Source organism: Alligator mississippiensis, chromosome 7 (assembly GCF_030867095.1).
Source record: "Alligator mississippiensis isolate rAllMis1 chromosome 7, rAllMis1, whole genome shotgun sequence".
Taxonomy (NCBI): domain Eukaryota; kingdom Metazoa; phylum Chordata; order Crocodylia; family Alligatoridae; genus Alligator; species Alligator mississippiensis.
This window is the reverse complement of record NC_081830.1, coordinates 33,793,210-33,805,479: the sequence shown is the minus strand read 5'-3', so window position 1 is coordinate 33,805,479 and position 12,270 is coordinate 33,793,210. Positions and strand designations below refer to the sequence as shown.

General features: G+C 53.7%; 1 protein-coding gene across 4 annotated transcripts in view; it reads right to left on the bottom strand.

Moving 5' to 3' along the window:
* ETV5 (ETS variant transcription factor 5) overlaps positions 1-12,270 on the bottom strand; it is a 31,006-nt gene that overhangs the window by 4,642 nt on the left and 14,094 nt on the right. For all 4 annotated transcript variants that reach the window (XM_019489876.2, XM_019489877.2, XM_059730794.1 and 1 more), the window contains exons 8-11: positions 7,416-7,675; positions 5,282-5,344; positions 3,484-3,552; positions 3,118-3,287 (exon numbers count right to left, since the gene is read on the bottom strand). In XM_019489876.2, coding sequence (XP_019345421.1) covers positions 3,118-3,287; positions 3,484-3,552; positions 5,282-5,344; positions 7,416-7,675 — 562 coding nt within the window. The remainder of the gene's footprint in view (positions 1-3,117; positions 3,288-3,483; positions 3,553-5,281; positions 5,345-7,415; positions 7,676-12,270) is intronic.

Here is a 12,270-nt window from a genome sequence, read left to right as displayed (position 1 = left end):
AGGTTTAACAGGAAGATGGGTCCAGCCCTTTACCGACTCCTTCCATCCTCACCACACAAGATGGGGAAACCATCTCTTGCTGCCCACGCGCCAGGCCAATCTAACAGGCTGCAGTAGCATATGGCAGGCCATGAATGGCGCGTGCCCTTGGTGGCTGGGGGGGCACGGTTGCGCTGGCGGTGGTGGGAGCATGGCAGTGGTAAGAATGGAGCTCCCACAGACACCACCGGCACTGTCGGCAGCTGGGGGGGTGCAACATGAGCACCAACCGGGGTTGGCAACCACCCAGAAGCGCTGATGGCAGTAGGGTGGCAAGCGGTGACCACCCACTGGCGCTGCTGACAGTGTCGGTAGTGCCTTTTTCTAGGGGGTGCACCACCACACTCAGGGTGTGCACATGCACCCGAGTGTACCTCTTATGCATCACCCCTGTGGCAGGCTGACTGCTTCCATGACACCTTGACCGCAAAGATGCAGGCACAAGTGACAGAAGAGGAAGTTACAGCCACCGCCTCCTGCTTGCCCCGTCTAGCTACAGCCACGACAACACACACTGCCCCAAGGAGCACCAAACCCCTCAGCCTGGTTCTGCGAGTGGGTCTGCAACAGGAGCGTGTTCTAGGGCACGCCGCGATGTTCAGTCGCATGCTCTCCATCACCGCTTATCCACACAAGGACAAGTCGGTGCATTACACATGGCAGCCCTGTAGCTATGGTTACACAATCAATTCTGGGCACAGGGGCTTCACTGACACAGGAGGCCCCAGAAGAGCTCCTTTGCCTCTGCTGCATGATAGCACATGCTGATGGGTCCTGGGCACATGCTTGCTGCTGGCCAGGTGCTCGCTTTGGGGGACCAGCAGGGCTCAAGGGCCTGCTCCAAGCACCTAGACAGCAGAGAGGCTTGCCTTCCCTACCACACCTCCCCGTGCCCTGGGGAGGTGTCAGGAATCCAGGGTGAGGAGGCAGTCATCTCTCCTCCTCCCTCAGCAACCACATCCCAGGGACCAGCCCTCCTCCTGCAGCCTAGCTGGGCCACATGCATTCCTCCCCCCTCCCCGAATCCATTCCTCTCAAAAGGCAACAAATGCAGATTCACAGCGAAAGCATTTCCAGATGAAAGTGCAGCCTGTCATAATTCAGAGTGCTAAACTGGAGGACTATCAAAAGACATTTGATTAGGGAGCTGGCCAAAAAAGCCGTTTGAAAAACCACAATTTCCATGCACGGCGTAATAGATATTATGGATAATTACCCACCATGCACCACGCCGCTCTGCAGCTGGTTTCAATTACTCCTCAAACGGCTTCTTCCTCTGCGTCACCCTACAAGCTCGCCGTGACACTCCTTACGAGTACTGCAGAGGGTCAGTTATGAAACCCAGTACCTCCGTGGCAATCCTGGGACACAGCCCAAGCCACAATGGAAACTAGCAGAGGAGGCTCTTCGTGGACGTGGGCTGACAGTGATGCATCTGACCAGCTTCTGCTCATTAACAGAAGGCAGCTACAAGCAGCAGAGAAAGTCTGTATGGCAGAGACATGGAACCATGCTCCAAGTTATGCAGGGACCTTTCTGGGCTGCTTGGGAGATAGCACAGCAAGGCCCAAAGGGCTCCCCAAGGACAGGCTGGGACTCTAAGCAGACAGCCCAGTGGCTGGGCTTTAGGCTTAGTGCGTGGCCCTGCTGAGAAGGATTGATGGGAGGTTTGATGCATAGCTGTCACACAGGGCCCACAGCCGGGCTTCCCTGCAGTCACTGGGCCAGTGCTACAGCCCCAGGGCAGCTGTGGCAAAGCAATGAAGAGCCCTGGCTGCAAACCAGGATGAATCCATACAGGCTGCAGAGGAGCGGCTTCCACAAGAGACTGCTGTCTTACAAAGGCAAAGAGCATCTCCTAGCCTGGGGCAGAGAGCCTGCATTGCAGGTGGGAAAACTTTCCTAGGGAGTTAACCCAAGCAGGGCAGAGCACATTGACACACCAGAGTCCCAAGACCAGCTCTGGGGTTCAGCTATTTGACACTGACCAGGGGCTTTGTGGAGCGGAGGAGGAGTGTGCATCTTCCACACCACGCTGCCGAGAAGAGTAGGACCAGTGCATGCATGTATCACTCAGGAAGGCAGAACAACTGCTCCAGCTGCTTCAGTGGAGGCCAAGCACTGGCTTTTCACCTTTAAAACCACCTCATCCTGCAAACAGACTCTACTGACCCCAGGGCATGAAGACTGGCAGGACACACCAGAGCCACCCTCTCACTGCTTCTGGCAGCTGTGGTGGTGCAACCTGTCCTGGCAACTGCTGAGATCTCTTCAGAAAACTACTGTAGCCCTGGCTGCTGGAGAGATGCCTCCATGCTGCTCCTGTTATATACCACCACGTGGCAGCAGCGCTGGCCCACGTCGGCTGGCACTCTTGAGCCCACTCTTCACCTCTCACTCAACTCAGGGGTGACTCAAACTCACTAGGGACTGCTGAAAGGTCACCATGAACCATTTCACTGCTGGACAATGCTGCTTAAGGCCAAAACCCAACCATCAATTTCACCCCACAGGCCTACCCGGCGCCTCAATGGCAGAAATGCAGCCTCCCATCCCCACCCAGTCTGCCAGTGTGAAGCAGGCCCCACTGCCAGCCTCACCCAGTTCAACAGAGCCTCACAACCTTTCCAGCTGTGGTGATGTACGACACTACCTGGGCTGCTGCTGGGCCCAGCGGACCCACCACGGGCACTGCCATGGGACATACTACACAGACACGTAGCGAGGCAGCCACATACCATTTCTGCACCTCGCAGTGGTCCCACACCCCTTGCCCTCCCCAATCAGCCTAGCCAAACCCAGCATCTTCCACCAGGGAGATTTACTTCTGCTCAGTTACAGGTGAACAGCCAGTCATACAGGAGAAGGCAAGATCCAGAGGGTTATTTTCAGTCAAGGGTTTAAACACCCAGATTCAACCCCAGGCAAAGTCTTTGGCTGCTTACTGCCCCCGTGGCATCCTGACCACTGAAGGGAGGCAAGGCTGCCTGGAAACCAAGGCCTTCACGATACAGCAAGAAACTAAGCAGCACTTGCAAAAGCAGGTGGTGCTGGGGAGTCCTGCCATCAGGTCTGTACCTCTTCAGGCTCGATCAGCTTGAACTCCATGCCCCTGCCCGTCCAGGCGATGAAGTGGGCATTGGCTGGGTCATCCAGGAGTGTGACCAGGAACTGCCAGAGCTGCAGAGACCCTCGTCTCTGGTATGGGGGCCCCTCCCGATAGATGGTGGGCTCTTGCTTCACTTTGCCTGCACAGGTCGAGACAGGTTGTTAGGTCACGTGCCTCTGGTGCTGTGCTCAGCCAGGCCCCCCCCGCTCTAGCCCCTCTAAACCATGGCAGCCTGCCGCCGCTGGAGGAACCATGCCAGGGTCTTCATCAACTCAACTGTGCAGGGCAGCTCCCTGACCCACCCCACTATGTCCCCACCATTGCATCGCGCTTACCTTCCAGCCTTTCTGGCACCACACATGTGTCATCAAAGTACAGCCGGGCATCTTTGTCATAGGAAAACCCTAGAGGGAAAAGCAGGCCCGTTAGCTAAGTGCAGCATCCTATATGGCCCTCTGCAACCCAGAGCAGCCAGGAAAGCCACCCATGGGACATCGGAAAACTCAAGGGACATGGGCTGGACCCCATCTATGCTCAGCGGAAGCCCCATTTTATTCATCCTCTGAAGTTTAAGACCAAATGTGACCCCCATGCCAGTCTGGCCCAAGGCCCAAAACAGGAACTCCTAGAGGCCACCCTTTGTTCTGAAGGAAAAAAATCCTTAAAGGAACTTTCCATCAAACCTAAAGCCTTGTTCCGCAAGCCTTCTTGGGTGGCTACAGAGAGCAAGCCTGGTCTTTTTAGACTAGAGGTTCACGTCAGCAAGCAAACTAGAGCCCTCAATGCTGCCGGAGCCCAGTTCAGGTCTGTTGTCCCCTCCTCTCCCCTCCCCTCCAGCAGTTGCAGTAACCAGAGCCCTTGCTGTGTTTGCATGGGGGCAAGTTACCTCACTTCAGACCATATAGCACGTAGCTCCCTCCCTAAATCAGAGGAGTGCCAAGCAGGCAGCCCTTGGGGAGCATGGTTGAGAGAAGCCGTGCGGTTTCTCTCCCCAGCTAACAGCTGGGATGGTCTGTTAGCTCCGGTGAGGCGGCAGTTGGATGGAGATACGCTATTAGCAGCTGCAGAGGCAGCAGGCAGCATCACTGCCTAGCACCCCCAGCTCAGGGGGCAGGAAGGAAGGTGTCCTGTGGGCTGAACTGCGGGTGCAGAAGGAGATGGGAGTCCTCGGTGAGAGGCAGATTGGATCTCTAATCAAAGCTGGCTCGCTTCTCCATCTGCATTCACGGGCATTCGGGGGACCGCACCCGGTGTGGCAAAGGAGTGATAGCAGGCCTCAGCCAGGTGGCAGGGGCCTGCTAGGCTGGCACCGAAGCACTTGTTACTCTGAGGTGTTGAGAGCGCCGCTTCAGCAGGCAGAAAAGCACAGGGCAGAGATGCTGCAGCCTGCATGTAGCTTCAAACACTTCCTCCGAGCACCTGCCCTGACCTTGCTGCTTCAGGGAGATGAACCTTGCTGCCGGGTGCTGCCTGGGTTTGGTAGCAGTGCAGTAGCACCTGCTTACACAGCAGCCCAGCCCCAAAAGGCTCCTTTTCCCTGGGATGCATTTCAGTGGCCCCTGAGGGAGTCAGGGGGTGCCCCTCCATTCATCAGCTGCCATGGCCAGCACAGCCACCAGCGCCATGCAGATGCCTTGCCTAGGGACTAGGGTCAGTGATGCTCAGTGGGACTCAGGCTGCCTCAGACCTCCTGCCCACAAGCACCACTGCTGTCAAGAGCTGGAGTGAAGCATGTCAGAAGCAAGCTGACAGCCAGTGCAAACCTCTTTGCTTTGAAGTGGCCATTTTGGGGATTCCTTGGGTAACCAACTGCCTGGGAAGGCAGAGAACTGGAGTCAGTGACCCCAGGTACCCTTCTGATTTCTCCTACTAGTGATAGGAAGGAGAAACTCTGTGCTGATCCTGCCAGGATCTTGGCAGCTGGATTGAGCAAGAAGTGCCAGGCAACACTCACCCTCACATTCACCCAGCCTGCCCCCTGGCCCTCTCCCTTTTGAGAGTGCCAGCATCGTACTACCCCTTGACTGCATCTGGTCATCAGTTCCCATTTTTCTACTCAAGCCAAGAGTGCACAGCCAGCCCTTGCCCCCTCCCTGATACATGATGTCCCATGCCCACGTGAGCACAACTCACCATCATGGCTGCCGGGGAAGTAGCCCCCTCCTCTCATGAACGAGGACTGGCAGGTAGGCACTTCTGAAATGGAGATGGAGGCTGCGTTAGTGCCTTGCTGAATGCAATAGGCTTTGCACGGTCAGGATAGAAAAGCAGAAGCAGCCTGACGGGGAAGTGCAGGACTGCATGATCACACCAAGGCCCACACAGACCTGCTTCGAGGGAGCAGAGCCCACAGCATATGGATAGACCAGCTTCAACCCCTTCCCAGACTAAGGCCACCCCCTGCTCCCCGGCCTACGTTGGTCTGCTGCCTGCTTCGCCAACAGGAAGCCAGGCAAGCCCCTGAACACAACAGCCCTGACATGGAAGAGTTAACGTAAAAGGCAGCTGTTGTTCCAGGAACCACTTGCTGGCAGGATTGATCTTTAACTCGCATTTGCTTTTACTTGCCACTTCCCTGAAAGGGTTTCCTCTCTTGCCTTGAAAACTAATAGCTTAAAAAAAAAAAAACCCACCAGCACAGCAGTTTTTAACTCTGAACTTTTCCTTCCCTGCCCCCATGTCAAAACTATTTACCACTTGATTTTAGATGGGCAAGACGAGCTGAACCAGAGAGAGGACTCCAGAGAGTGGTACTGCATTTGTGGATGTTGATACGCTACCAAGGCAGGCATATATATTGTTCCTAGAAGTCTTTATAAGCCACCTCCTCTGCTCTCATCCGCCTGCTCCAGCTGCCTCCCTCCCCCTTCATTCCCTTTGCAAGAACATCCCTTTGGTGACCACAGAGAGAAGCCGCAGCTACAATACAACAGGGCAGGCGCTTTTCCTAGTTTGGAAGAGATCCACAGTAAAGTGGCAGCCTGCAAAGGTCAATGGATATTCTCAACAGGGGAAAGGTCATTTGCAACAGCCTTCATTACAAAAAAAAAATTAAGCCCCTTTTAAACTCCCCCCCCCCCCCCCCCCCCCCCCCCCCAATGGCTCAGGCCATATAAGGAGGGAGAGGAATGGAGATAACAAGGGTCCTTAAAAAAAATAAACCCTTGCAGCTCCTCTTCCACCCCCCACCTGCTCCAGCTGGTAGCTGATGACCAGGTTCCATCCTGAGGTCACAGTATTTTTAGGCTTAATGCGATTAGAGGATTTGCCAACGTGAGGCGGGTGGGGCCCTGCACCAACAACAGACAACAACAGAAATCACACAACTGGGCAGCATGGTTGGCACTGGGGGGGCTCTCTCCCCCCCTGAGGGAAGCGATGGGCCTGAACCCATCTAAATCAGTGGCATGTCCCAATAACCCCCCTGCATGGTGCCTCGGACTAGGGGACTCATGTCGCATTGCAGATGGCAGCTCCCAGCTACGTGGAGCCCTGAAGCTTAGTCACAGCAACATCTGTCAAAGGCCAGGGGCTTATTTATTTATTAAGTGAAAACAGAGATAAATCTGTCCTTCTAGCTAGGTGAAAAGGTTGGTGGCAGCAAGTGGGAAGCAGCTCCCTCTGTCCCCAGGGGAAAGTGCCAAAGCTGCCCGGGCCATTGCTTTAACACGACACTGTTGAGAACAGCGGAGAGGAAGTTGCCAGGTAAACCTCAGGAGCGGCGGGTGGGCTGGCCGCAGTTATTTTTAACTTGCTGAGAGCGGCAGGGTCTATGCACCAACATCCCCCCCTCGGCAGCCCCCCCAGCCTCAGTGGGTAGATGGAAGAGATAAAAGGCTGGCTCTGCTCTCATTCCGAGGCATGCAGATCAGACAGGACTTGCAGAGCTGGGACGTGGCCCTCGTTCCCCTCCAGATGTGCAGCATGGCATGCACATTGCTCTCAGCTGCTGGTCTACTTGGCATTGCGGCTACGCCGAAGGGCTAAGGCAGAGCTTCGCTCCAGCAGGGCTGTGGGCCCTGGCACGAGGAATTTGCTTCCCTCCTCACCTCACTTTGGGTCTGGCAGTTGAACTAGTACCAAACAGGGACATGTAGCAGCATATGGTGGGAGTCTTGCTTGAAGCAAGGTTACAGCCTGGGATGTGCTCCCACAGTGTGTGTGCAAATACACTCTTAGGGCCTCAGCATGGGGGTGGGAGGTCTCTTCCCTAGTCCCAGACAGTCCCTCACAACCTCCATACTGAGGGCCCAGCTCTCATACTGACCTGAGTCAATGCAGTAATCCCTGGGTTCCTGCTTAATGCCCACCGGAGACTGGAACCCATGCCTGGCAGGCCCAGGGATGCCCGGGACCCCATGATCATAGAGGGGATCATGGTACTCCTGTTTGAATCCCTGAGGAGGGTGGGGGGCAACAGGGACAATCGGCTCCGACATCTGCCTGTGGTAGACGGGGCGATTGTCTCCAGGGACCCCTGGCTGAGGGGGAAAAGGATGGCAGGGTTCAGACATCTGTCGCTGGAACCTACAAGGGAGGGAAACACAAAGACAGGGGAAAAAAAAGATGTTACCCTGGAGGGCAAAAAACACGTGTTCCCAGCATAGGCAGGCAGTCCAGGCTCCACCGGGGTCACGGAGCTTGCTACTCCAATTAGAGGTTAACAACCCAGGCCTATTTTTTTCACTGGGAGATGCCATCCCAGGCATTCCTACGCAAGAGACTGCAAGCGCCAACACTGCCAGCTGCCACACAGAATAACCACAGACAGGGGATACGGCAATAAGTGCAGAGGGGAACAGAGGGCCACTCTCCCCTCCTAGCACCGGAGACAGAATCCTGCCAACAGCTTTAGGCAGGCCAGGGGACTTCTGTAAAATGCAACAAGAAGTGGAGTAGACTGTCCAGGGATGTCTTGCTCCCAAAGCTAGGGAGCAAGACCTCAATGTGATGGGTCTGGGGCTGTGAAAAGGACAGTGAGCAGCTAAGTGTCCAGCACCACATGCTGGGGATGAATCTCTGAGAAAGCCCTCATATCATCTCTTCCTTGTGAAAAATGGTGGAAGGTCCACCAGTTTTAAGGCCAGAAACTTACTCATCCCCAGCAGATGTGACTGTAGCTTTCCAAGTGGCCTCCCAAGGAAGAAACAAGCTGTTGATGAGAACTATGACTGCCACAAAGGACTCAGTTTTCTCTAATGGGGTGAGAATGTGTGGGGGAAAGAACAGTTAAGATGACAAGCTTAGTTTGAACTTGATAACAGACTGCAAGGACCCCACCATCACCAGCTCATAAAGCAGTGACCAGTTACCCAGTAGATCTGGAGGGACTGAAGTTAAATTCAGAAGTCAAGCTGTTCTTATGCAGACCAAAAAGAGACCTTGTGACTGCCTACCTATACCCTCCACACCCCTTGGGTCCAGCCAGTTCTGTTCCTCTGCTGCTAAGGGAGCCACTCCCAGGCTGTGTCCAGTAGGGGACACCCTGGGACCACTCCCCTACCCTTGTTTCCTGGAGGACCTACCATCTTTACTGGGGGGAGTGAGCAGGGGGAGAAAGGCTTTGGGCACAATGATCCATTTCCCACTCTTCGCTCCTTTGTGGCAACTTGCGTAATGTGAGTTCAAGCACCAGAGAAGCCCTGTCCACATCAAGGGAATCAGACTGGCACGTGCAGCTGTCTCTCCTTCCTCAAGTTCTAGCCCTTGCACAAAAATCTCCTCTTGGTACCTCACCTGGTGCTCAAGCAGATGAGAGACAAGTCCCCATCTCCAGGAAAGTCAGGAAGCCCTTTCCATATTCCTGGCAGAGGGAGAAGTTCAAAATAAAAACACAGAGGAGAGAGAGGCCCTGTGGCAAGTTTGCTCCCATGGAGAACTGGACACATGTATAAATGCTCAATCCATTTAGCAATCAACAGAAGACAAATGGCTGCTAATCTGCCTCTGAGGCTGGGATTAAGCCTTTAACATGCTAAGGTGGGAATAGAGCAAATTTTCCCAAAGGCCATATACCTTGGAGCTCACGCAGATGCTCAAGATGACAAGCTCCTGACATGGCCCACTCAGGGCGACCCTCAAACAACTCAGTTGTGAAGAACCAGCTGCTTTCAGGATTCTGCTCCCCTACCTCTTGAACTTCCCCCTTCTGGCCTCTCAATTCAAGGATGTTGCTAAACCACGTGCCTATGTGCAGCCCAAGTCCCACTTCTCACACCAGGAAATCACTCGTATGTGACTGGTGCCACCTTAGTCGGGGTGGGGGGTGGGAGGGGTGTCCCTGTGCCTCCCCTGTGAGCAGTCCCACTGACTGATGGGGGTCCCTCCGTGGCCGATCTCACTGCCTGGGGGGACCCCTGCAATCAATCCCATGATGGCTGATCACTGCAGTCACTTCCGGGAGCGGCTGCAGCTGCGGCCACTTCTGGGAGCGGCTTCAGCAATTGGCTGGCACTTGCCGGGGGGACATCAGTGCTCTCGCCTGCCCCACTGCCCATCGTCTAAGTGGCGAGTGCGGCCAGTCAGGGGGTGCACATGCACCCCCGTGTGCCCCCTGCGTGTCGCCACTGGAATCACTGCCATCGACAAGGGAGGAGAGTACAGCTTCCATGGCCTCATTTTTGACCTTACAGGGGCTAAGTGCTGACAAACTGGAGAGAGATGGATGGGAGCCCTGCCTGGCGTTTCACCACGCACGCGCAGAGACCCCAGTGCCCTAGCAGATTAACACCTTGAAAGGCGATCTGTACAAATCCATTCCCTTTGCAAGCACCCCAAGGCCTGCACGGCATTTGGCCTTGTAACCGGATCCTCTGCAGCTGACAGGCCTGGATTACTGCACTTCCGATGGATGTCCCTCTAACCTTCCAGACTGAAACTCTAGCCCTGCACTGGCATGGCCTCTGCAGGAAGTGGCACTTCCAGATGAGGCCGAGTCAATATCCCAAACATAGCTGTAAGGTCGTCTGCAGCTCAGAGCCCCATGGTCTGCAAAGCAACCTCAGATGTCATTCACTCAGGGGGGTTTTTTGGAAAGAGCTGTGGGGGGGAGGAAGATGAGAGCAGAAATATGCAGAGAGGTAAGCTCGTCTTTTGAAGCCCAATGTTGATTTATGTTCCTATGGCTTCCACTGGTGTAGCTTAGCCAAGCATTTTCCATATCATCCTGCTTATGATAAAATTTGTCCAACTTTTTTATGCCCTGACCTTCATGCGACGCAGAGCCCTCCCTCCTCCAGGCCCCTCTCTGAGGGACTGATCTGCATTCTGCAGGCAGGACCTTTAAAAAGAAGCCCCTTGTTTACAGAGACCAAACAAGTTAAACCCTACAGATACAGGTACAGCTCTGTTTCTACAGAACCTTTTTCTTTCCACTTCCCCACTCTTCCAGCAGAACTGGCCTCTACAGGGTTCTCAGCCTTAAACATCCACAGCAGCTCTTCCAAGACAAAGAACTAACTCAAAGGAGAGCACAGACTTCCTGGTTCCTAACCTAGGCAAAGTAAGGCCCACAGCTTGCTCTAAGAGGCCTAGCTAAATATTGGATATGAACACAAGAACAGAGGGAAAGAAAGAGTTACTGAAACTATGCTGAGCTAAGATGCTGCTTCTGCATGTTTTAGTCATAGCTGCTGGTCTGAATGGGCAGCCACATTCCACACAGCTCTCCCAGGGAAACTGGAGACAGGCAAATTTGATGCAATAAGATGGATCTGCAACTTGGCAAGAGTCAAATAGAATAAATTGCTAATTCTTCGGCAAGAAACTGGAAATGCCGACTCAAGTGGGAAGCTACCACGACCTCGGGCAGCAGTGAGCTCGCCAAATGCCAATCATTTTCACCAACACATACTAAAGGGAAGGACAACAAGCACTTGTGAGGATGTTATGAGGAGGGATAGAGCACATCTAGGCAAGCTGAAGTGGGACAGAAACGCGTACAAACATGGAAGATTAAGTAAGGACAAGTGTCCAGCAACTCCCACACAAGACAATAGCAAGACTCATGTATGTGCAAGCAGGAGCTAGACAAAGGTATCAAAGAAACAACCTTGGCTCTGTGTTGATAAGAAATTGAGGTGGGGTGTGGAGGGGGCAGGAAATGAAAGGAATGTTCCTTTTTCTTTTTTCCCCTGCAGGACTTACAAATAAGACACAGTACTAAATCCTCTTAGCCAGTCCCCTACACAGTGTGGAGGGGGTAGTTAGAACTGGGTGAGGATACCTACTTAGTTCTCAGTGAGCTTCCAAGTGAGTTATTAGGTGAGCTGGGAAGAGAACCTGTACCTTCCACCTCCTAGTCTGGGGACAGATGCACTGGTGGGCACACATGGTGGGACATTTTCCTCACCAATGGCTTATAGCCTGCAGTTAGAGTTTTAAAAATGTATCCTCACCCAGGTAAGCGAAGAAGGTTCTTAGTGTTTTCAGACTCTCTACAGGACACGTCCCATAAGATGCATTTCCCAAATTGGAGCTTTGTTTAGATGGAGCAAGGCTGGGAATGCACCTCAGCAATCTTGAGCAAAGCGCATTACAGGGGTATCTCTAAAACACGCACTGCTAAACTTACACTCCTGAGTTATCCAACCCTGTTGATAAATGGAAACAGAGCAGGCACACAACAAACTCCAACTGAGCCCTGCAGTGACACTATGCAGGGTTAGCAAAGACTCATGGTGCTTCTACAACATTTCACTTGGCCATAACTGGCAGCAAGGATGGAGGGAATAGGGGTGGCCAAGCTTCTATTCTCCAATAGCCTTCCAAAGATTGGGCACTGCCAGAAGACCCTGACCAGCCTCCAGGGGCAGGGTAACTCCCTAAAACTGTTTTACAGGCCAGCGCTTTGTGAAACAGCTAAAGAGAGAGTCCATCTACTCAGCTTCTGGGCTGGAAGGCACATATACCACTGGTATGGCAGAGAAGTAAAAGTTAACAATGGTTAAGGAAACTAACTGGGGAAGGGCAGGAAACCTGCTTGACACCATCCTGCATAGGACAGGTAGCAGCAAAGTTACACTGTGACAAGCAGAAAGGCACAATCCCTCCTGGAAAAGCAGAGGTAGTTGGGAAGGAACATGGACTGAGTCAGTGCTTAAACTCTCGTAGTCTGCCATAAA